The sequence below is a fragment of the Perognathus longimembris genome, chromosome 18 (assembly GCF_023159225.1).
Source record: "Perognathus longimembris pacificus isolate PPM17 chromosome 18, ASM2315922v1, whole genome shotgun sequence".
Lineage (NCBI taxonomy): Eukaryota > Metazoa > Chordata > Mammalia > Rodentia > Heteromyidae > Perognathus > Perognathus longimembris.
The window spans coordinates 29,748,948-29,774,930 of record NC_063178.1 but is presented as its reverse complement, the minus strand read 5'-3'; the positions used below and the strand labels follow the sequence as shown (position 1 = coordinate 29,774,930).

The window sequence follows — 25,983 nt, the reverse complement described above, 5'->3', positions numbered from 1 at the left end:
TAGCTACTCAGGAGACTGAGAGATGAGGATGGTGGTCCAAAGCCAGCCTGGGCAGAAAAGTTTGTTAGCCTCTTACTTCCAATTAACCAATCAAAAAGGAAGTGGAGCTGTGGTTCAAAGTGGTAGAGCACTAGCCTTGAGCAAAAAAGCTCAGGGAGAGACCCAGGCTCTGATTTCATGCCCCATGACCATCTCCAACAACAAAATGTTTTAAAACAAAGGTTCCAAGGAATATCTGAGATCATTTTTCATGATGTTTTGATGTACATAGGGAAACCTGGAGAGCTTAGACATTGAGGCCAAATACAGTGCTCAATAATTTGGGTCTGTTGAGACCTAAGGATGGAAAGAAATCCTCATTATTCAGAGACCTTGGTAAACAACTCTTAACTTTTTAAGGGATATGTTTTGGTGCTGACTGAGAACAGCTGTAGGCTGTTAAAGGGATTATCTCTGGGACCTTGGTAAACAACTCAAGTGGTTAAGGGGAATATCTGGGTGCTGATTGAGAACAGCTGTAGCTTGTTAAAGGGATTATTTCCCAGATCTTGGTAAACAATTGATCACCCATGGGCATTTCATACACTCATTCTGTCAACTGACTTCAAAACAGCACCAATTTAGTGAAAGTCCCTGCTAAAATTAATGAGTCTGTAGAGGGACTAATAGAGGGAGTACACATTCAGGCAGATATTTGGGGTTCGTGACAACATCAGCACAGTCACAGCATCAGCTCAAACATTTCAAACTCCATAAAGGAAGAAGGATAGATTGGGGATGAGAAGATAATTAGTGGGAAATAATCAAATTAATAGTTGGTCAGTTTCTTAGTCTGTTAAAGAATATGTTCCATGAAACCCTTAAGTTCCTTTTCTAAGAGAAATTATTTTTGTTCGACCAGAATAGGTGCCTCTGACAGATTTCTTTAGAAGGTCTTTCTGTTGAAAGTAACTGATTGTTCTCCCTAGTATGAGGAGACTCTTCTCATCTAGTGTCAATTCAGGAGCTAGCTTTACAAATGGACCATAGCTATCAAACTTTTGGTGGAGATTAAAATCCTTAGTGTCCAAGTTAAGATTTTAGCTGAGCTGGAGTCAGAAAAGGAGAAGAAGCAAATTCATCTTGACTCTCTACATTCAGGAAAAGAATATAATTCTTCTATCAACTCTGAAACTGAGAACTTCTTGCCTACTTAATAAGCTATGTCCCCTAAGCTCCTTTTGCTGAAGACTACCATTTGATGGACAGCTGCACTTCTGACTTTTAGAAGTTAATTAAAAAAAAAAAAACTGTTAAGATGATATCCAGACAGGTTATAGTGAGGTAAGGAGGACATTTCTTTGTTTTGTTTTTTGCCAGTCCTGGGGTGTGAACTCAGGGCCTGAGCATTGTCCCTGGCTTCTTTGCTGAAGGCTAGTACTCTACCACTTGAGCTACAGCACCACTTCCAGAGTTTTCTATATATGTGGTGCTGAGGAATCCAACCCAGGGCTTCCTTCATACAAGGCGAGCGCTTTACCACTAGGCCATATTTCCAGCGCAGGAGGACATTTCTTTTGGGACAACATCACCCCGTTCTTCACTCTCGGTTTTTCCCTCCTGTCTCCACCCACAGGTTGTATGGCTCATCTTCAGTGTAGTGTCTAGTGAGTACCACTGTTGCATTTGTTCACCCTTTTTCTCTTCATTTCTGAGACCCACTCACCCTTGCAAAGACAGATAAATGAACAAACAAGACAAAAAGAAAAGAAAACCGTAACAACAACAAAAAAGGAGTCTTGCTTCCATTTTGTGGAGTTCATTTCAATATATATTTTAAAATGAATCAAGAGTTAATTCATATCAGAATGAAATAAAAAGATTTTTTTTTCCCTATAGAATTAACAGGTCATTAGGTATGGTTAGGCCGAGTTTTTGAGTTCAGGTTAGGGTTGGTGTTAAGGAAGGGTAAGCTTTAGGGTAAAAATGACATCTCTAGAAACAACTAGAAGAAAAATACATGTGAAATTTAAAAGAAACTACATGAGCTTACTTTCGGTTACATTTTGGCATCTTAGAGTTATTCTTTTGCACATGGTTAAGGTTATCTCTACTTGGGTCCATATCATCCTGTACATACTAAATGTTTGTTGTTAGCCAACAGAATTCTTACACTTTCACACTTAATTTGAAGTCTGGAATAATCTGAAGTTCACAATGTTGCACTGAATGGAATAATGCATGACTACTGTTTCAGCGTCACTTCAACTTAATTGGTTGGTTTTAGTGACCTGGTAATATCAGGATATAACTGCTAATTTGTTCTAAGTAGCCACAAGAATTCTTACAAGCTCACAGACTTTAAGGCGTTGAGTAAGAGAAGTCCATAGTGTTTCCCTGTGTCATCTTATCGAGAAAAGCTCTATCAAATTTCTTTGACATGAATGGGGTCATGGTGGCTAACTTGGAGTATCATCTTGTAAATTCTAAACAGTTGGTCTTCAGTAAAAGAATGCTTTCAAGATCACTTGATTTGAGGTTTTCAACAATGTGTACCAATGGTATTTCACTGACTTCAGGTCTTCTGAAGAAAAAAATGCCTGTTTCTTTTACCCATTATGCCTATGGGAACTACCTGGCAATGTCAACTGTAACCCCTCTGTACTTCACTTTGACAAGAAAGAAAAAAAATTAAGCAGGGCACCTGGGGCTCATGCCTTGTTACTCAGGAGGCTGAGATCTGAGGATGGTGGTTCAAAACCACACAGAGACTCAACTCCAATTAAACAACCAAAAAACAGCAAGAAGTGGAGGTATGTCTCAATGGGTAGAGCACCAATCTTGACTGAAATGCCAGGCAAGAGCATGAATTCTAGCCCCAGTTCTGGCACAAAAACCCCACCAGAAAAATAGAATTTTAATATTACCTGCACAATACTATTTTTGTTGTTGTTGGTAATGGGCCTTGAACTCAGAGCCTGGGTGCTGTCCCTGATCTTTTTCATTCAAGGATAGTGCTCTACCACTTTGAGCCATAGTACTACTTCCAGTTTTCTGTGGATTAACTGAAGATAGGAGTCTCACCAACTTTCCTGCTTGGCTTTGAACCTTGATCCTCAGATCTCAGTCTTCTGAGTAGCTAGGAATACAGACAGACATAAAACAACAGCTCCTGGGTATGTCATCCCATTTTAATGTATCTTATTTACTACTAAAAATTATCTTTGTGTTATGTAGGGCACTGGTGGCTCATGCCTGTAATCTTATCTGCTCAAGCGGCTGAGATCTAGGATCTGAAGTTCAAAGCTAGCCCAGGCATAAAGTTCGTAAGACTCTTATCTCCAACAAACTATTAGAAAAAGCCATAAATGGCACTATGGCTCAAGAGGGGGAGGGGAGCCCCCCACAGTGGTGGGGCAGGGGCGGGGTCCTGGGGCGGGGGCGGGGCAGGGGTGGGCGTGCTCAGCCTTCTGGAGACCAGCTGCATGCTGAGCTCCCTCAGCAAGACACAGTGGTTCAGGATATTTGGGGGCGGGGGACCAGACCAGCTGCATCCAGGCACAATGTTCCTGACGACCCTGTACATCATGCTCCCCCTCCTGGGTAAGTCGAGGCTGCTGGGAGCTTTCTTATCCACCAAGTCTTCATGTGGGCCACTTGCTTCAGTACCCCTCAAAATCACTGCATGGGTGCAGTGGATGTGAGGGAAGTTTCGTTTTGGGGACAGCGACCATGAATCTCTGGGTATTAGAAGTGGTGGGGCCTCATAGTTGGCAAGCACTTGCAGGTTGCTATTCATTTTGCTGTGGTTTTAAAAGTTCCAAGCTAGGCTAGGGGTGAAGGGGTCCAAATCTTCCATCCCCAGGCCAGGTGCTCATAGCCAGTCCCAAGGCGTTTATGGAAGCGCCTGGCAGGTCAAAGTGTGGACAAACGCTGGGCAAGGAGATCAAAGTTTTAACCCAAAAGTTTCCTCCCAATATGATTGCGGACCACCACTCCCCTGTGTCTTGCCCACCACTGCAATGCGCCCAATATGCCCCTGGGCTCCTCCTCAGAGAGCCCCACTACAGCCAGGCCAGCCCAGGCAAAGAAAGTGGATGGATTCAGATGTAGTGTTTGGGGGGGGGGCGGGGGGTATGGAGCCAGGGAGGCTCCTGGGCAAATCCTGAAAAGCCCACAGGCAGAGCCCACATCTTTCTTCGATGGACAGGGAGGCAGGGGTGACAGCCCTGGTCCTAGAGGTGAGAAAATGGGCTTCCCTAGGAAGGGAAGTGGGCTTGCAACCTGGCCAGGGTGCCCCAGAAGGCAACTCCAACCACCATTCCGGGGACCCACCAGGTCCCTCAGGAGCTGGAGTCTGGGGGTGGGTGTGGTGGCATGGTACCCAGGTTAGCTCTTTACCACACCGCAGATTTGCTCCTGTTGGCGGAGGTGAGCAGTGTGGACCGCCTGGACTGCATGAAAGCCAGCGACCAGTGCCTGAAGGAGGAGAGCTGCAGCACCAAGTACCGCACGTTGAGGCAGTGCATGGCAGGCAAGGAGACCAACTTCAGCCTGGCATCCAGCCTTGAAGCCAAGGATGAGTGCCGCAGAGCCATGGAAGCCCTGAAGCAGGAGTCTCTCTTCAACTGTCGGTGCCATCGATTCATGAAGAAGGAGGAGAACTGTCTGCGCATCTACTGGAGCATGTACCAGAGCTTGCAGGGTACGCCCTCTCCCCGCCCCCCACCTTGTCTCCACATACAGCGCTGTCCAGCTGTGGAGGCAGAAGGCCCCTTGGGGCCAGGCCTGGCAGGTTGATCCCATCTTCCACTCACTTCTCCCCAGCTGCGGCAGGAGAGCCTTTCACTAGCCCCTGGGGACAGCAGTAGCTGTTTTTTGCTGCAGCTGAGCCGCATTGTTGGGACTGTTTGTTGGAAAAGCCATGAGGGTGTGGGCACAGTCCCGGGGACCCCGCAGGACCCTTTTGAAACATAGATCATCAATGAGAATTCACTAAAGGCCACCCAAGGAACCATCAGCTTTTCCCTGAGCGGAGCCAGCCAGAAGCTTCCCTTGGCTTCTGTGAATAGTAACACAAAGGCTTTATTCTAGCATCTTGCTTGGAGTTTCTCCTCTTTTCTGCCCTCCCATCTCTCTAATCTGAGTTAGGAAGTATAAAAGGTCAAGTAAAATCCATTCTCTTTGCACCCTCTCAATCTTGATCAGAGACTCATGCATGCAATGTGTGAAAAACCATTTGTTACCTTAGATTAGCTGAGTCTTGAACCAGCAGTTGGTGTTGACACTTGGTTAACACAGAAGTAGCTCAGGGAAAGAAATCCACTTGTCACAATCCTCTATTCCAATGGTATATAAATGAAGATATATACACATGTGTATATATATATGTATATATGTACACATACATACATACACACATACTTTATGTGTCAGAGGTGGAAAGAGTTTATAAATCTTATACAAACATCCCATGCTATTTTCCATTGAGCCTCAAGCTGAAACTTAGCAATATGTGGATTTGACATGTCAGCTGCCACTTTCTCCAGAAATCTATGAACAAAAACTTGTTTCCGCGATGGACTCTTGAATAGCCAGGCTACCTCATTTCTGACCACATGCCATGTTTTGGGAGCAAAGAGTAATGGGGGCCTGCTGTGTGTCACCTTTCTTCCACAGGCTCCTGGAGGCCTGCAAGGTTGTTGACATCATTGCCTCTTCTCAGATTTCATTCCTTTGCAAAGTGGGGGAGTGTTTTTGGCAAGATCAGACTGGATTATGCTCCAATATTTTCATGGCACTCTGGGGAGAACAGGACAACAAAAGGCAGTAGAATAGAAAGAAATGCCTATAGCCAAATACATGCATTGGAAAGCTCTGAAAGTTTTAGTATCTTTTTGTAACACAATCATAACATACTTAGAATTCACAATAAGAAGTGAAACACTGCTTAAAAGATATCTATTTATCAGATCTGAGCCCCATCTTTCTGTTGTTTCTAGGGAATGATTTGCTTGAAGATTCCCCATATGAGGCAGTTAACAGCAGATTGTCTGATATATTCCGGGTGGGCCCATTCAGATCAGGTAAGCAGATTTATACTTACACTCTGATGCCTTTGTTGGCTTGAAATCTGTTGGCTTCCATTCTGTCTGAAATAGAGTGTAAGTAGAGAGCTGAATGGCACATTGTTTCCAGAAAAGTAGAAACAGATGAGGATAATGAAGAAGAAGAATGTCTAGCAATGGTTGTCTGACTTAAAGTAATGCTAAATGAAGTAATGTGGTATGATGATTTGAAAGAGGTTGGAGGGAGATGACTTGGCTGCATTATTTTTCCACATTAAAATTTGATTGGTCGATTCCCGGTGAAAGGAATGCCACTTTTGTCTGTAGGTGGCAATGATATTCTTGTTGCTGCATACCTTATACAGTGGCTTTCCACTGAATGAATGGCATTTGTTCCAGTAACTTTCTGTAGAGGATGGGGAACAGAACTCTAAATTGTTGAAGAATTTTGGATAGACTCCTCTGTCTGCCTTTGATTTAAAGGACTTAAGCTATACCATCCGTTAGTCAGTCTCCTGTTTCTAATTGCTCCTGAGCAACTGTGCATTTCAGAGAGGATATGACACTGACCCAGTGCCCCCTTAAAATGCTGCGTGTGGCTGGGTTTGTCATTCTTTGCAATTCTCCATTTGGTTTGGCAGTGACCTTTTAGAATTAAGTTTTTCATAACATCTTCATTCACACAGCCTACAAATAATAAGGAAGGTAGCAATTCCTCTTAATAACATGCAGATTCTAGGCTGATGTCTTCCATTATTTACAGTTAAGATGCTTTCTAATGTGTATTTAGAAACCACTAATGACATGTTTTTTAGTGGTTAAACAGGGTGGTTAGCATTGTATTTGAATCTATGGAATTATGGTCTGTTACTGATGAGAAGGTCCTAGTGTTCCAAAAGCTTTTCCTGGTGAAAATCATAGAAGCTAGTATGTAAATATTGCTATTCGGTGTGAGTGTATCGCATATAAATCTATTCATTGGCCAAATACACAGTAGGCCAAGTGCCTCCTGTGTTCAGCTATGGTAGTCTTGGTAATAAGCCAGGTATCATCCCTGCCCTTGTGAATTTGAGAGTTTACCAGCCACTGTTATTTATTAAGCCACTGTTATATTATAGGCTTCGTACTGAGAGTTTCACATTATTAACTTAGGTAATTCATCATCAAGTATCCCTTTTTAAAAAAAATTTATTATCAAACTGATATACAGAGAGGTTACAGTTTCATACGTTAGGCATTGGATACATTTCTTGTACTGTTTGTTACCCTGTCCCTCATACCCCCCTTCCTCCTCCCCCTTTCTCTTTCCCCCCCTGAGGTGTTCAGTTCACTTTCACCAAACAATTTTGCAAGTTGTCTTTTTTTACCCTGTGTCTCTCAATTTTGGTATTCCCTTTCAATTTCCTACTTCTAATACCAGTATACATGGTTTCCAATACTCAGATAAGATTACAGAGATAGTGTAGGTACAACCACTAGAAGGTGATACAAGAACATCATCAATAATAGAAGCTACAGATACCGATGGGACATTGAAAGTAGTTACAACTATGATATAACAATTGTTTCCATAACATGGAGTTCATTTCACTTAGCATCATCTTATGTGTTCATAAGGGTATAGCTAATGGGCTCTTGTGATGCTCTGCTATGACTTGCCTAAACTTGTACTAATTATTCCCCAAGTATTTCTTAAGTGTTATCATTACTTCCATTTTAAAGATAAGGAGACTGAGGCATAGTGAAGTTAGGAAACTAGCTAGGATCATAAAGCTTCTAAGTGGTACAACTAGTCTTGACACCAAGATTTGTTAGATTCCAGGCTTTTTTTAAAAAAACATTTACACCTTGCTACCTGGAAGAGTGTGGTCTTCAAACTGACAGCATCAACACTGCCTGGGAGTTGATCCCAGAATCCCAGGGCCTGCCAGCCCTAAATCAAAATCTGTGTTTTATCAGGGCCCCCTTTTGAGACCCTCTATTCTACATTATTTTGATCTTTGGTTTAGATGAAAATTTGTGTGTATGTGTGTGGGGTGGTGGTGTATGTGTTGGGGTAAGACATAAGGCTACATGTTTAGTATTATTTTATACTGAATAATTTCTACTTCAGGGACCTATTAATACTTCCTGCCCTGATGGTCCAGCTAGGACAGTAGTTCAGGAGTGGAAACAATTCACAGGCAAGTGTATGTGCCATCTTCACTCTTATATGAATAGATATGTTAGAACTGTGATGATGTGTGAATGCTGGAGCACTGGGATGAACCTGAGTGTCCTGACCTTTTGAGAGATAGAGCCTCTTGCCTACTTCCTGCCCTTAGGAGTGCTACGTTTATCCTGTATTTATGACTGGACACGTATGAACCTACTGAGAACTGAGGAGACAGACAAGAGACAAGGTCATTTAGGGCCTTTCGCAGACTCATTTTTTTTCTCTGTGCATCTGTCTTTTCTCCATGGTGACCTGAAGGTCACCTCCAGACTCTCTCCCTGTGCTTTTGAATCACTTTTCCAAGCCTTGCATTCAGTTTTACACTTGAAGTGGCATGGTCAGTGGGTATCATTTGCTTTTCTGAATATTTTTTGTAAGTGTTGGAGGTTTTCTTTTCTGTTGTGGCCAAGTTTCACTCATTCATTTATTGGATCCTTCTTTTAGCCAGGTCTCTTTTTATAGCAAATATGAATCTGAGTTTGTGAGATCTGTCTTACTGAGAACCCAAAATTCATCATGAATTAAGCAGAGCCAGGAAGGCGTTGTCTGGAGCTTTATTTTATATCTCAAAGGCCATTGACTTTAGGTTTCAGCACTAAAAGGCTTTCATATCTGACAGTGGCTATGTTCCTTAAGTGGGTATAGGAAAGCCAAATGGAGTCTTGAGATATTTTTTAAGTTATTGAATAATGTATATTAACAAGGTTTGTCTTTGTAGAATTGAAGAGCAGAATGATAAATGTGGATTTTCATGGTTTGAATCTGAGTGTCTAGAACATCTCTTTGTCTTAGAAATCTCTGAGGAAACCAGAACAACAAGGTCTTTGCCTTTTACAGCTGTGATAGTTCTCAGGGTTTCCATATTAGGATGTCTCTGCCCAGCGTGAAGACTGTGTTTATCCACATACATTATAGTGTGAGCAGAATTACCCCACTGAGTAAGACATGTTTGACTTTCTTGTATTTCCACTTTGTTTGTATTCATCAAACCTACAGTCATGTTAGCCATTGTTTACTTGCTAGCCTGATTAAAGCCATGTTGAGGTATTTTATCAGTGATCTGGTGGGAGCAAGGAATGGAATAAAAATAGTGAAAATAACAGAATCTATAAACTCTTCTGAAGCAAATGAACAAAAGTCCTGCATGCTAGTCAGGTAAGGCTTTTAGAGGTTGCTGGGCCTATTTCTGGTAGAAATTTAATAAAGCATTCACCACTAAGAACATGCTAAAGAACTTGAAAGTTTACTGAAGGTGATTGCCAATTTGTTTTTCCAGACTCTGGAACATGAAATTCACAAAGGAAAAGGAGAGCCAGCAGGAGAGGATATCCTGTTGGGGTAGAGGGAAGACTACTTCAAAGTCTCTTGGGAGGCAACAGGGCGGAGCTGTGTGGGTGCTAGAGGCTCAGAAGCTGAAGTTGAGATGTTGAGAATAACATCTGCCTCTCTGGCAGCCAGTCCTCTGCTCTTTAACCTCTGCCTTGCAGCCATTTTTCTTCTTCACAAAAGTTCAAACAACAGCAGGAAGTACATAGTGATTTGAAGGGAAGAACAAAGCAGCAAGAAAGTTTGAAAGTCCAGGGGTCACCAAGAATAATCCGAGGGTGGAGAATCTGAGGGAGGAAATTAGCTCTTCTTGAGCAACAAGAGAAAATGAACCTCCAAGATTTTAAAACATTGACTGGGATATTGGATTTTATGAAGAGTCAAGTGATGCCAGGCCTTCTGCTCTTAGAATCAAAGATCATTGTATCACATTGTAACAAATGTAGAGATGCAGGGGAAGAACCACTTTAGGATTGAAATAGCCTGTGCTGGGGGTGGGGGCAGAGGGTGGAAGATAGAGGTCTGTTGTCTGCTTAGGCAAAAGTGTGAGATCTTACCTGAAAGACACACTCATGATACAAAAGCCCTAGGGGCTGTGGCTCAAGTGGTAAACACTTGCCTAATAAGTACACAGTGATGAGCGTGATTTATTGAAAGGCAGCATCTCACCTTTGTGACTCTTTCATCATATCCCTACCATGTTCTAGCAGGGCCTGAGACTCACTTTGTCTCTGTAGCTGTAGGATCTTGAAATTAATGCCCGTAGTGATTGGAAATGGTTTACTGCAAGAATAAACTATTGTGGCTGAATAAGGCTGTAGATCATCAGCCATGCTTAACATTCTTATGTCACTATTTTAAAATAAAATCCTAAAAAATGAGGTCTTCAGGATCAGAAAGAAAAATTAGGACCTCACATGAGTGAAGGGCCTTTTCTTTTTACACAGCTCTTGAAAACTGCTTTCTAACTGTGTTGCCCCTATATTCAAGAACCATATTAACATCCTGTTTATCAGCTTTAGCTGGTGGCCACTTCTTAGTAAGCTGAGAAAGGCTTGGCAAACTTAATTCTCCTGGCCTCCTTTAAAATTTCCTAGAGCTCTGGGGTCAATAGTATTTCCCAGGTATTCTAAGTGAAATTGCTTTCTCAGACCTTTGTGCTTGGCCTTGCCTTTGCTAGGGAAGTTTCTCTTCTTCAAGACCAATGTCACCTCTGAAGGGCTTGCTGGAATTCCCCCAGCCTGGCACTCCCTCCTGCTGCCTTGCACTCTTTGCTTTTATGGTAGCTGTTAATCTCGCCATAGAGAGAGGGCGTATTTATGTGTCTGTATTTCCTATTGGAAAGTCAGGGACTGGCTTGTCCTGTGGCATACTGCTCAGCAACAAGCATTCTTCCTGGTCATCCAGAGCAGATGACCCCTCAACCATGGGCAGCTGAATGTTTGAGATCTGGTCCGTCACTCTCTTCTTATAGACTCAAAATGAGAAAGGGAAGTGGTTTGTCTAGGGTCACACTGTTTGAGTGTAGGTGGGGACATCACTACCCTGGAGGCCAATTGGTGTTTTACTGGGGCTGGACATACTTCTCCCATTCCTGGAAACTTCTAGAAGTGGTAGATTCTACCACTTCCCCACAGTCTTCCCTTCTATTCTAGCCAAGCTCTAAGCCAGTATTTCTAGCTGGGTTGTGGACATTATGGTCTGACTGTATCTCAGTTAAATTGACCCCCAGCAAGCCTAGTACACATCTCACCATCTCACCCCCTTTTCTCCTTATTTTCTCTCTTCCTGTTTTTCTTGTCTTATGTAATAGCATTATCAGCTGTGTGATTATCTGTGCAATCAACTATGTAGTCATCTCTGTCCCTTCTGCCTGCCTCAGTCCCTTAGCAGGCTTATCACCAAGGCTTGCAGAAATTGCCTGTACTCTTAAATTTTTCTTCTATTACCTAAATGTACCCACCTTGTCTCTTACTTGAATTTTGTCTGGGCCTTTGTTGCCTGTGTCTGGTTTCTCCCAGAGCAACCCAATTTCCTCAACTGCAAGGTCTTATCTAGATTCTGTGGTGAGGTGAGGCTCGGATCCTCTTTCACAGACTTAACTGATTGACTTCTGTCTGGGTACTACTCATGCTATGTTGAAGACAGGGTAGATTAGTCAGACGGTGATATGGGGAGCTTTGCATCGCCACCCAGTGCATATTCTCTGGAGAAAGAACTTATGTTCTGACTTTCAAGTAACCTAACCCCTCCCAGCTATGTCACTTCCTTTACTTGGCAAATCATTTGAGCTCAGTGTGCCTCAGATTCCTTGGATGTAAAATGGGATGATGAGAATGCTCACTTGATAGGTCCTTGTGGACTCATGATGCTTTATGTAAAATTCATACCAAGTGCCCGATGTGTGATGGGTCCTTAAAACATCTTGGTTCATTGTAATACTGTGTGCTGAGGTCCAGTTAGCAGTCATCTCACTTCTGTCATGACCTAAGCTCTGTGTTGTCCAGCTTATTTATTTACAGTCATTTTCTTCAGGCCAAGGATCCTGGTGACCTTGGCATGTATATCTTTCTTATTAATAACATTCTGATTTGTCTAATGTAAGGCTTACTTCATTGTATTCAGGGCATTTCATTTGAGTACTTGCAAGAAGGTAAAATAAAAATCATCAGCAAATGGAGAAAAGAAGGAAAGGGGAAAGATGAGAGTAAGAAAGAGGAAAGGTAGCCAGGAGTCAGTTTGCTAGAGATAAGGCATGCATTAAGATTATATTTAAATGAATTAAATTATTAGAAGTGCAGTGTTTGTTTAACAGGGATAAATAAAATCATCAGATTATAGGTACAGTAGGATTTTTGGAGGTCATTCTAGTCCAATCCCCATATGTACTGATAAGAAAATTGAGAGTTCTATAAATTTGTAGTACAGAGGAACATTGCCTAGGATGATGATAAGTAAAATTAGGTGTGTGTTTGTTTTTTAAATTGCTACTTGGAATTCTCCCATCTCTAGCATTCCCCTACTTCTTCTCAATGCCCCTAATCTGCTCAGATCTGTGCCCCCTTCAAGATAAGACACCATCTGTCTCCAAGTGAGTGAAGGGAAAGACACAGCAGTAGGGGCTCAGGTAAAGGTTTGACTTTCTACTGTATCTGATCAAGGGTTAAGAATAATTCTCATACAGCAAGAACTAGTGGCTGAAGGTTACTTTCCCTATTTTTCTGTTCTCTTCAGAGTTGTCTCCAAGGAAAAAATGAGAAATTATTTGTTACTCTAAGTCCTCCCAGACCCCAGAGGAAAAAAACAAAACAAAACTAAACCAACTTTCATCTGGATTTTTTTTTTCTGTTAAAGAAGCTAACCACTTCCATAATTTAGAGACTCAACTAGCTGGGTCAATGATGAAAAAAAATGGGTAATTTGCATAAGGGGCTAATTTATTATGTCCTGTGGGTATTTCTTTCATCTTTCCTTCCATTCTAATTAAGGCTCTAAGAGGGGCTATCACCATATCAGAAATTAGGGGTAAAAGCAGCCATCGTTAACCTTTAGTATGATTAGTTCTTATCTCAGTGATCTTTTAACCATTTCCTTCATTCCCAGGCTTTGCACAGTAGAGCTACAGAGCACAGGGAGAAATGTTAGGGGTATGCTCTTTTACGATTTTTCCTCAAACTGTAGACTGCCAACATCAGGATGATTTAGGATCACTTTCCAGCCACACGGAGATTTGTAAAACATACAGAAGGATCCAGCCCTCCTGGCAGAATTGTTTCTAAATGTGAGTCTTCTAAAACATCTCTAGAAGCATCTGCGCACGCACGTGCGCGCGCACACACACACACACACACACACTTGTGCTTCCTTGTGGGGGCGTGTATTTATACTGTTTCAGATGTCTGTGTTATTAAGTGTTTTGCATCACAAAGATCTTCCTTGACATGTGTTTACTTGGTCCTTTCTGTGACAATGGCAGCTGTGCGAGAGTGATATAGCTGAGGAGAGAAGTAGCAATTTCTTTGAAATTAATTGCAATTACTCCTATTAAATTGGCCAAAGGTCCACCATGTCCATGCATTAGCATATGGCAGTTTTTTTTTTTTATCATTTAGTCAAATGGCCGATTTTTTTGTCAAACCCCACAGTTCCCTCTGGAATTCTACCCATCCCAGGTTGGTGTAGTTCCCAAACCTACGGACTCTTTAAAGGACCTGTGAGTGATATATGAGGGGTCTCTCTGGTAACTACACCCAAGTCCTGCTGTGTGTCCTCCCCTCAGCTGCTCATACACAGGAATGACCAACATTTGGTGACCCTTGGCTCTTGCTGGAAGGTATTGTCTTCTGATTTTTGAGGAGGAAACATGAACTCAGAGAGGTTGACCAACTTCTTCAGGGTCCATCAATGATATTTCGAAGAGCTCAGATCCACATTTTAACTCCAAACACAGTGCTCTTTCTACTTCTCTGTATGTCATTTTGAACATATGCCAGGATCGTGTGTGTGCGTGCGTGTGTATGTGTGTGTGTGTGGTCTCTAACTCTTTGACTCCCAACTTCTCTTCTTTGGTGTTCTTCCATTTTTAAAAAATATTGCTTGAAAAATGGCCTGTAAAGTTAAAGTAGAAGTCAATATCTATTATTTTAATACTAAGCATTGCATTCTGGTGGGTACTTAATTGACAACCAAAATACAGAACAAGCACACTATCAAAACCATTTTGTGGAACTGCAGACATTTTAACCAAAGGGGCAATTTGTGAATTCTATCCTTTTTCATTTCAATGTGAGACAGAAAGCTTATAAAATAGAGCAAAATGTGTGGGGCCATTTTTTGTCATGTTGTCATATAAATAGCATTACACAGTGGTAAAGAAAGAAATACATAGTTGAGTCCCACTTTAAGGTGACCTAATATGCTATTCATTTTTCTTCCCCACACAGCTACTTCTTTTCTTTCACATCTTTGTGACTTGCCTAAGAAATACCAGGCCAGCTGTTTTTTCTGTTGCCATTTGCGCATTATCATTTTGTGTAATAATGTATGAAAATAAGGATTGGTTGCATACTTTGTAGGACTAGGCCAGCAGGTTTCCTAAAGCTGATGTTTATGAAATATTTCATCAATCCTCATTTCTCTGAGTTTCAAAGGAACTCTTGATCATCTCTGAATTCTGAGTTCTCAATGGAGCCATTGCCTTTTCTTTCCATGAGCCCAAGCAGGGCAAGTTACCTTTGAATGAGAAAAAGGAGTGACCTTATTGGAAATGAGAAGCACATCATCAGGTCTTTCACATGTAGTAACATAATGTGTTTAGATGTGTTTAATCCTTCTTCAGTAGTACATATCCTAAGTGCCACTTGGTGGATAAAGAGACAGAGGTTCAAGTAAGAAGCTAATGTAAAGGCACAGGCCCAAATGTTGGCAGAGCCAACATTTTTGTCTAGGAAATCTGACTCTAGAATTCACGTGGTATCATCAATTCGCATATGCATATGTACCCATCATTTGCATATGTATGCACATCTATTTTAATTTGTATTTTCCTGGAAGGATGAATAGTCCAGGAAAGTTTCGTGCATGAATTGGGTGAAGAATTATTAGACATTTTTACTGAGCAAAATATATTGAAATTATAGTGATTCTATATGTAACCTATGGTATGTTATGTTTAGTATATAGTATATATTACATGTGCACCATATATAAATATAATAGGTGTGATATTGTATATGTTAGGTACACATGACACATTTATTTTGGAATGAAGAGAGAAATTGGTTAATTTCTGATCTCTCAGTTTTCAGTTTTTTAACGTGATAGAATTTCACTCCTGCAAATTCATTCATGAGATGCTAAGAAGTCACTGTGGGCATAGTGTCTGAAAGTTAAGTGGGATCCTTGGATGGCCTTCTATGAATTCCCTTCAGGACAGAAATGAACAAAGTAAGTTATCATGAATGAGTACAACTCTGCTTATAGTATACGGCCCTCAAGAAGGACTGAGGAACTGACTGGATAGAGGCTGCAGCCCTTTGTCCTGCAGGACACAGGCCTGATTCCTTAGAAGCTCTGAATCCCTCTCAGTCCTTCTGGGAGCTCAGGGTTTGTTGATGATGACATCGCTCCTGTGACTGCTTTGAGTTGGGGGTGAGGCACTCAATGCCCCCTTTCCTGGTGCTCTCTAGAAGGACACCAGAGTTTTCAGAGACTCCTCGCATTCCCACACAGGCAGGGCACCCACCACCAGAAGTCCTTCTAGAGCCTGGAGTGAGAACAGACAAGAAGAGGCAGGGAAGACATCCTGAGAGGCCCAGGAAACCCTTAAATACACAACTGCCTAGTGATGAGGAACAGAAGACTTAGAATGAAGCATGGTGGGGTTTGAATTCCTCATTCCATCACTCACTAGCAGTGGGAACACAGGTAAATAGTTACTTACAACCTTCTTGGTCTGCTATCTGTAAATGGGTTGCTGGTGGTTACACTTAGAGCCTATTTAGTGTGTTTGGCACTGCTTAACTGATCAGGAAACTGGAAGCCATTCCTTGCCAGTATGTTTCTTTCACATGTCTTCTAACTCTAGTCCTCCTCCCTCAACTCATTAACAAGAAACAGGAACAGGGCTGGGGATATGGCCTAGTGGCAAGAGAGCTTGCCCTCGTATAAATGAGGCCCTGGGTTCGATTCCCCAGCACCACATATACAGAAAACGGCCAGAAGTGGCGCTGTGGCTCAAGTGGCAGAGTGCTAGCCTTGAGCAAAAGGAAGCCAGGGACAGTGCTCAGGCCCTGAGTCCAAGGCCCAGGACTGGCCCCCCCCCCCAAAAAAAAAAAAAAGAAAGAAACAGGAACAGTATACCGAGTGGATTTAGACGTCCTCTACTCTGAAAAAATAAAAATAGAGAAAGAAGAAACACTAGTAATTACCATACCTGACATGACAATAATCAATTCTGTTCCCTCCCAAATATGGATTATCTGCTGGGAAAGTAGTGGCAGCTCTCCTTCTGTGAAAACTTACTGTGTGACAAGCACTGTGCTTATTGCTGAGGATGTGGTGATGAGCCAGAAAATGCAGAGCCAGGTAAAGTGTCATGCAGGTGGGAGGAGAGAGAAGAAAACCAGGATGTCGGGGAGAAAGTTGTAGACTTGGGAACAGGATTTGGGGTGAGCTAAGGCATGGTTGTGGGAGAAGAAAGAGCATTTACCCAGCACAGAACAATAAAGACATGAGCCCTGTTGCATGGGTTTGAGTTTAGTGTTTATGTCTCGCTGATTGTCTTCCAGAATGTTTAAAAAATGTAATGTTTGCAAACAAAGTAGAAACAGTCGAATCATTGTTTTTTATTAGCAGTATAAGGTTCACTGGCTCTGGGTATGTTTTCATTCTTATCTTCCATATTGTAATTTTATTTTTTTCTTTAATCGATTTTATTTTTTACATAAAAAGTTCAGTAAAAATTGCATAAAGTAAAGTGATTTGAAGCCGTAAACCAATCTTATCAACAGAGCACAAGGCACTCCGGATATTTACATGATAACAAATTAAACCTTGCAGGAGAACCTAGCGTCCTCACAAAGGTTGCTGTGATCCTAGCACAAGGGGCAAAAACCAAAACAAAAACCAATCGAAAACTGGGGTGCTGGGGGGCGGGAGGGGGAGAACAAATTATCTTCAATATATTCACATATACATTAAAATATAATACAGACGGTGGGGGTGGGGGGTCGTGGGGGGGTGGGGGTGCGTGGGGGGTAGGGGGGGCGCGCACGGGCCTGTGCGCTGACAGCACCGCCAAGGAGGAGGCCGGGGCCCGGGGCAGGGCTGGCCGGGGTGGGGTGGGGGTTGGGGGCCCCCCTCAGGGAAGGGGGTCTGCCCCCTCGGCCTCTGGCCGCTCCCAAGCAGCTCACAACTGGGGGCGCCGCGGACTTCAGCAGGTTTCCACCGCTTAAAGCGGGGCTCTGGCCAAGGAGGCTTGGGCTGCGCCTGAGTCTCTGGGACCCGGCTGGCCCCCCGCGGGCCGCGAGGCGCTCACTCTAACTCAGTGAGCTCTTTGGGTTTGTAGATGGCCACGAACTTCTGCATGTACTTTTTTTTTTTTTTTTTTTGCCAGTCCTGGGGCTCAGACTCAGGGCCTGAGCACTGTCCCTGGCTTCTTTTTGCTCAAGGCTAACACTCTGCCACTTGAGCCTCAGCGCCACTTCTGGCCATTTTCTGTATATGTGGTGCTGGGGAATCGAACCCAGGGCCTCATGTATATGAGGCAGGCACTCTTGCCACTAGGCCATATCCCCAGCCCCTGCATGTACTTCTTGATGTACTCCTTGGTCTTGTGCTACACGTTCTTGTTGCACTCCAGGTCCTCGGGGTTCTTGCAGTACTTCAGCTCCTTGTTCATCACACCGTGCGTCAGCTTGCGGGCCAGGTGCTTGAAGTCCTCGGTGGTGATGATGCGGCCCACCTTGCAGTGGGGCCATATTGTAATTTTAAAAGATGAGCATTTCATATTCAAGAGTTTCCTTTGTCTGAAATAAATTATTCATTTCTCACCTGTTTCAGAAATAATGAACATAATACTTAATGCATCACAAGCTGATAGAGCCTCATAGAGAACTATGTTCTGTGCATGTTCTTGTCAACAGTTGTTTCTTAGCAGCAAAAACATAAAGTGTCAGAGATCTAGAATGTGTTTACTTCCTCCTGTGGTGGGGGAGGGCATGAGACCCTGGCAGCATTGTTTTTAACATTCACTAGCTAGTGGAGATTATGCCCCTCTGCAGAGTTTTCTGGGACTATATTGTGCATGGGTCAGGTAGAGTTCAGAATTCTTGAGCATCACCCATTTATCTTAGTTTCCTTTGTCTGGGCATGAGATCTCTCTAAATTCCTTTCTCAGAAGGCCATTGGCTGGATGTGGCTTTTGGGGTTTGGCAGCTAGCTCCTGCACGGTGGCCTGTTGGTCAAATAGAGATGACCCATGTCATCAGGTCTCTGGCATCTGCTTCCTCTGACAAGGTTTTCCCTTAATAAGGTGGGCATTGCCCAGCAATGATCTAGATTGCCATAGAAACCGTCTCCATACTTGAAGGAAAGCCCATGGTAGTTCTCCAGAACATTTTTGGGATACCTCCCACTCAAGTCCCAGCCCTAAGGGCAAAGTTAAAACCAGCTGTGGTTTCCAAAGAGCAATCACAAAGATGATTTAATTGTGCAATATCTGCTGGGTGCCCATAAATAGGATAGGAGTTGCTTCTGTAGGTTGTTTCATTAAATTCTCTACTGCTGGCCAAGAGAGTGGCTTTCATCAGAATTTGCATAATAGGAAATTCAATATCAGAGATGTTGAGTGACCTGCATAACACCATGCCACTTTTTGCAGGGCAAATCTTGAAATCCAGCCAAATTTGCCCAGCTACAGAAGCTTAGCTCCTTGCATGCCATCCTGCTTCCTGTCTTTTTTTACTGTTTGGTCAAAGACAATCAAAAGCAGCTAAAGGCAAGAAGGGTTCTTAGCTACGTCTCAGAGTACTATTTTGTATTTGAGTGCCAATAACTGTCTCTTACTGCAGAATAGGTTAGGAAGAAGGCTCTGGCTATGGCTCGCACTTGTCCTGAATAGTTCCTTGTCCTTGACCTTGATTCAGTTGCTCATGATGGCATTGGGTAGTTAAACTAACTGTAGTGCCCTCCGTGGGCCCCCTAGCTTTTGACATGTATACTTCCTGTTGAGTGCCTATGCCTTATACCTCTAGTGAGTGTAGAGTTGCTTGCTTCAAACTGTGGAGTTTACAGAACTCATAGGAGCCAGATTGGCTCAGATTTGAGCTTTCAAATTTGAGAAGCCTTTCTTTGTAAATAGTCATCTGTCTGCTGCGCACTTCCACTGAGGTATCCTGGCCATAGCTCAAAACAAGTTTCATCTTGAACTTTGTCTTCTCACTTAGGCCTGTGACACAAGGAAGAGACAGACCCTTATTGAGATGCGTTTGATTTGGTGACGTGTGAGGCTGTGGTGGAAAAAAATGTGGACTTGGAGCCATTCCTGGTTCGACTCCTGATGTCAACATTGGGGATTGTGGACAAGTTGGTAAATTGCTGTGAATATCAGTTTCAGGATTTATGGGATGTGGATAAATAACATAATGTGTACTGTGAACTCATTGTGAGGATTGGTTCTGTGCTGTAAGATCCCATTTTGATGTGTATCACTGCATGGAGGGGACTCATAGAAATAAAAGTTCTTACTAAAAATCAGGACTTAGGTAGGCACTGGTACATGTTTGTAATCCTACCTAGGAAGGAGGCAGATATAATGATTAAAGGCCATCCCTTGTCTGAAAGTATGTGATACTCCATCTCAACCAATGAGAAATAAAAACTTAGGTGTGCAGCGATATATGCCTGTCTTTATCAACTACATGGAAAACATTAGTGGAATGATTGTGGTCCACACAGACCTAAGAAAAACACAAAGCCCTATATGAAAAGTAGAGTCCTAGGGCTAGGAATGTGGCTGAAGTGGTAAAGTGCTTTCCTAGCAAGTGCAAGGTGCTGATCTCAAACCCTAACACCAGAAAAACCAACAAAAACAAAACAAAGCAAGGTCTATAATAAGCTTCAAGATACCCTGCCCCAGAGCCTGCTTTCAGGGTGTTTCTCAGAATTCCTGGCTGTTTTCTGGATGCCTCTTTGCTCTTGGACTTGCTGTGCAAGAAAATTACTTATAGGACAAAGTGGCCCCACTCCTAACCTCACTTGTTTTCATCTGCACCCTGATCCTTGCCCTGGGCCTCCATACACTCACCCTGCATTATAAGAAGTGAATTGAGGCAGATAGAAATAGCTTGTCAGAAATGGCTCATATATACCTCTGGCCTGTTGTTCAGATTTCAAGTTAGCCTTGGAGAATGAAGGAACACAAGGACTTCTGGGTTCACAGGCAGGTGAGTAGTGGAGTTAATGTGTAGAAATTTCCTATTAAGAGCAGGACTAAACAGCTTTCTTAGATAAATATTGACATGGCTGTCAAATACCTGGCAAATATTTACCCTCCATGTAAAATACTCACCATGTTAAATGTTTAGAACACAGTAAAATGGGATAATTTCCACTCAGTGTTTTCTATTTCATAATTGTGGAAAGAAAAAGCCCAACAAAACAAAAGGGCAACATTATGCATGTACTGTGTGGTGCCTCTAATAATATGGCCATGAGAATAATGCATCTCCCACACCTGCTTGTACCCTTAATCTTGTTGTTGTTTTTTAACTAATGCATGTTAATTGTACAAAGTAGGGAGTTTCATTGTGATGTGTGTGTATATGGAGGTTTGCACAATTTTAAATTTTATGACACTTTCATACGTACATACAATTACTTCATGAAATTTACCACTCTGTGACTACATCAGATTTCCTACCTTCTGCTGGTTTTCGTTTTAAATAGTCCCTCTTCTACATTTATGTCTTTTTTAATCTAAATTTTGCCTATGTGAAAAAAAATGTGATTTTTCTATTGAGTCTGTCTTAGTTTGCTTAACATGATATTTTTTTAGTTCCATTTATTTTTCTGCAAATGATAGAAGTTCATTCTTCTTTGTGACTGGAGAAATCCTCATAGTGTATATTTTCCATTGTTTCTTTGTCCGTTCATTTGTTGATTGGAAACTATGTAATTGTCCTCATGTTTTCTTCTCTACCCACTTCTCAGATTTGAACCTGCCCTTGAATTAAGCCACTTTGGTATTTTTGCTCTGTAACTCTTGATAGTCTGTTAGGCACTACCTCACTTGCAGCTCCTCAGGAGTCCCCATGTGCAGAGGGTGAGATCTGGTGTTTGGAGTGTAAGGACTAACCTAAGGACCTGAGTGACTAAATATATTAAGTTTTAGTGTTAAATGTATAACAGCTTCTAAACCCTGGTGATGACTCCATGCTAGAGAGCTGCAACCCCACCTGTGAGACTAGTTTCTTGTAGTTTGACATTTAATAATATAGGGAGGCTTTGTTCTCCTCTGTACCTAGGTAGCAACCATGGTAATGGACAGTAAAATAAATGATCATATGATCATAGTCATAGACTATAGAAATAACCATAATAGTAGTAGAAATGCCATTGTAACTATTGGGTTGGTTTACTGATGATTGAGTGCTGGATTGTTTTACCCCATTCAAGCTTGCTTAGTGGTAATGGGAAAACATGGTAGCGATTGTTAAAATAAAGTTGGTACTAGGTCAGCCTGACCGGAGAATTCTGCTTCTATAAATGGCTTGCTTAACCCTTTCATGACTTGCTCTACCCTCTGCATTAGCCCCTTGCATCAGTGCTACATGACCCCCTGCTGTCAGGTCCCAATACCAATGCCAGTTCCTGACATCAAAGCCAAAATAGGTAACTGAAAGGGTAGATGGGAAGTCAGGAAAACCCACGCTGATAGTTCCCTAGTGTGAGCCAATGGTGTTAAAGGGCAGCTGTTGGCATTGCAGTTTGCAGTTAGTTTGCTTTAAAAGTAGCTTGTGGAATCTGGCAAGGGTCACTCTTCAAGGAATGGCTCTGGCAGGCATCTAGTGATTTTGATGCTTGATGTGAAATAAACTTTGTTATATTTTCGCATTAGGTCAGTTTTGTTCCTTCCCAGAAGCTTCCAGGAGTAAATGAGCTCTACTGACTGAATTGCTAAAATTTCTAGGTGACAGCTAGATGATTTGCCCAAGACCTTTCAGGCTAGGACCCACCATGTGTTCTCTGCTTTGTCGAGAGTCTTTGAGTGACTTCTTTCTTCCATTCATCAACATATACTCACAAAGTTAACACTCTGTGGCCTAGAAATTGTGGTCCTGGGGCCACAATGAACCCATGAAGCTTACAGTCTGTTAGGGGTAACTGCAGAATGAATAAAGAAAGTTGTTTTCTATTGCTTTCAATACCCAAGAGAAGAAACGGACCAGCATGATAGGGAATAAACAGGAGAGGGAACCTTGCTACATGAGAAAGTCACAAAAGGAGGAAGTGACTTTGAAGTGAGGCCTAACTGACAAAGGACTGACTGGCCATTGTGAGGGCTAAGCAAAGTGCATTGGTGGCAGAGCTCCAAGACTCAAGGTGAAACAGGCTAGTGTGATTGGTGTGTGCCAGCAATGATGTCCCTCTGCTATCATGGGCAGAGGACCAGGTCGCCATCAGGGATCAAGAGAGTGCTGAGTCAGGACTTATCGTGGCACTAGGCTGCTTCAGGTCCATGATGCCTGTCAGTTCATACACCTATGGATGTGCAGATTTCCTCACTCTAGATTGTGAGATAGGAGCAAAGCTGCTGTCTGAATTGGAACTTAGAGTATGACTCAGAGTGATGCAAATTGCTCTGTTGCACTCCAAGTTTATGCTTTAAAGATGTCATTCTTAGCTGGGTACAAGTGGCTCATACCTGTAATTCTAGCTACTCAGGAGGTAGTGATCTAGGGATTGAGGTTCAAAGCCAGCCTGGGCAGGATTCTTACTTCAAATTAACAGCCAAAAAAAAAAAAAAAGAAGCCAAAAGTGGAGCTGTGGCTCAAGTGGTAGCATAGTAGCCTTGAGCTACAAAGTCTCTCCTCTTGTTCCTATTCTTTTCCAGCCTCTCAAATATATCAGAAAAATTTGGATGCCTGATTTGCTCTTATTTTCCCCTGTTATCTAAAATAGTCTTTTTCTGTATAATTATTTATTGTCAAAGTGATGTACAGAGGGGTTATTGTTTCATACGTAAGGTAGTGGGTACATTTCTTGAACAATTTGTTACCTCCTCCCTTGTTTCCCCCCTCCCCCTCCCCATTTCCCTCTCCCACCATGAGTTGTTCAGTTGGTTTACACCAAATGTTTTTCTAAGTATTGCTTTTGGAGTCGTTTGTCTTTTTATCCTTTGTCTCTCAATTTTGATATTCCCTTTCACTTCCCTAGTTCTAATACCAGTATATACAGTATCCAGGGTACTCAGATGAGATACAGTGATAGCATGGGGACAAGAAGGGATAAAAGAGGATCATCAACAAAGAAAAAGTACTGTTTCACATGACATGTTGAAAGTAATTACAACAGTGATGTAACACTCATTTCCACAACATGGAGTTCATTTCACTTAGCAACATCTTATGTGTTCATAAGGGCATAGTCTTCTCTATCATCTTTATTTAGCTCACTTCTTATTTTTGCCTGCAGGTCTTCCATAACTACCAGTTAAATGTGTTCCCTACTTGTTTACTGTTTACTACATTTCCCTGTTGGTAAATGCCACAGAACCAACTCTATTCATATCCCCCTGACATAGATTCTCACTTTTGCTTCGAATTCAAGGGCTCAGGTGTTCCCTCTTCATCCCACCTTCCAAAGAGCTGTGACTACAGGCACATGCTGCTATATCTACCTGATCACTTGTTGGATTTTAGAATTTATAAGATCGTTAGAGGCAGGTGAGCTTTCTGGCTAATTCTGTCACCAAGAACATGACTTTGGACCTCTAGCTCTTAGATCTGCATTTTTATTTGTTTATTTGCTTTTAGTTTTGAAGTTTGAATTCTGGGCCTGGGCCCTGTCCAGGAGCTTCTTTTGCTCAAGGTTAGTGCTCTACCACTTGTGCCACAGTGCCCCTTCTGGGTTTTTCATGGTAGTTTATTGGAGGCACGAGTCTCATGGACTTTTTTGCGTGGGTTAGCTTTGAACCAGAACTCAGCCTCCTGAGTAGCTAGAATTATAAGCATGAGCCAGTGCCTGGGTCTGCCTTTTAGTTGGGAGGTGTTACTTCCAGAGTCAAGAAAGTCCCAGCCATTCCTTGAACTCCCTTATTGGTCACAAATGGGCCTAATAACCATGGTGGGCCTCATAGCTTCACAAATGTTGTTGGTGACAGAATAGTGACCAAAGCTAGACTTATACATCTGCCTCCAGCAGGGAGAGGGATATCATGTAGAGAAGACTTCCAAGTGGAAAGAATGCTCATGGGGAGAGGCAGGTCTTATGAGGAGAGGCTGCAACAGGGAGCATACTTGTCCAGATTGTGGAAAATAATTCTGGGACAGAAGGGCACATAATGAATCCTATGAAGGAGCCAGGTAAGAGAGGCCAGTGAGATGTGCATGGAGAAGTCATCTTGGGATAGTGGCAGCTGGCAGGAAAGAGTAAGGGCCCCTGGCAGCCAGGAGCAGACCTGCAGATAAAGCCTGAAACAGACATGTGGACAGACTTGTAGCAAACAAACCAGGGCAAAGTACTTGGCACATGCCAATGTTCTAAAGCAAGTCACTTCCACTTTTGGATCCCCTCAGCTGTGGGGGTGGAGCAGAATGAATTAAAGAATGACTATGGTAGTTGATAGTGATTGTCCAAGTCATCTCCCCCAAATATCACTGGGTAATTAAACCTGTAAATATTTTTTGAGTGGTGTCTGTGGGTCAGGCATGTTGGGGATACCATCCTTGCCACCATCACAGAGCCTATATTCTGTCTAAGATAATAAGTGTATATATAATGAAGGTGGAGAGTGGAGGGTGGGCCACAGAGACTAATGGGGTGGGTCAGTTTTGATGAGACATTAATGAATGTTACATGCCTTGTAAGGTCAGTCTTTAAGACTGAGGAACCATCCAGGGTTTACATGATAAAAATAACAGATTTTGAAGTAGTCCCTAGACCTATGGCTTTCTGCTCTATAAAGGGGGAACCTAGAAATCTCTATTTTTCTACACAGTAAGGACAGATCTTTGGTCTTATAATTGTGTCAAATGAGAGTCTAAGCAAGAAAGTATGAATGAAAAAAATTGACTTTAAGGAATGGGAGGAGCTGAAGGCAGAGGAGTAGAGAAGGGGGGAGAAGCTCCCCTCTGCTTCTAAGCTGTGGTCCTAGATTTGTGTCTGGAGATGTTGAAGGAAGACATTTTTAAGAAAAATACATGTGAAGCATTTATACTCAGAAGAGGATGAGGGAAGGGGGATGGGAGAAGAAAGGAGGAGGAAGGGAAAAGAGAGAATAAGAGCAGGTGGAAGGAAAGGGAGGGGAAAGGTCCAGTTAGTAATTAGGAACCTTATAAACATGTGGTGAAAGTTCCATCATTTCACACATCAGTCAGAGGACTTAGAAGAATCCTTCAGATTTATGCTGGTTGGTATTGACTTCACAGAACAGGGAAAATGGTATTCACAGCCATTATTAAATAGTGAGTCACAGACCCAAAGAAACATGGACACTGTGGTTTCCCTCATAGGGAATAATTAGCACAGGTTTAAGCTAGTCACAGCAGAGGACTACAAGAGCCCAATAGCTATACCCTTATGAACACATAAGATGATGCTAAGTGAAACAAACTCCATTTTATGGAAACGAGTGTTATATCACTGTTGTAATTACTTTCAACGTGCCATGTG

The 25,983-nt window shown here is 42.4% G+C and overlaps 1 protein-coding gene across 1 annotated transcript in view; it reads left to right on the top strand.

Moving 5' to 3' along the window:
• The first annotated feature begins 3,542 nt into the window (after nt 1-3,542).
• LOC125366720 (GDNF family receptor alpha-1-like) overlaps nt 3,543-25,983 on the top strand; it is an 87,421-nt gene continuing 64,980 nt past the window's right edge. Inside the window, exons 1-3 of the mRNA XM_048367411.1 lie at nt 3,543-3,582; nt 4,391-4,684; nt 5,982-6,065. Coding sequence (XP_048223368.1) covers nt 3,543-3,582; nt 4,391-4,684; nt 5,982-6,065 — 418 coding nt within the window. The remainder of the gene's footprint in view (nt 3,583-4,390; nt 4,685-5,981; nt 6,066-25,983) is intronic.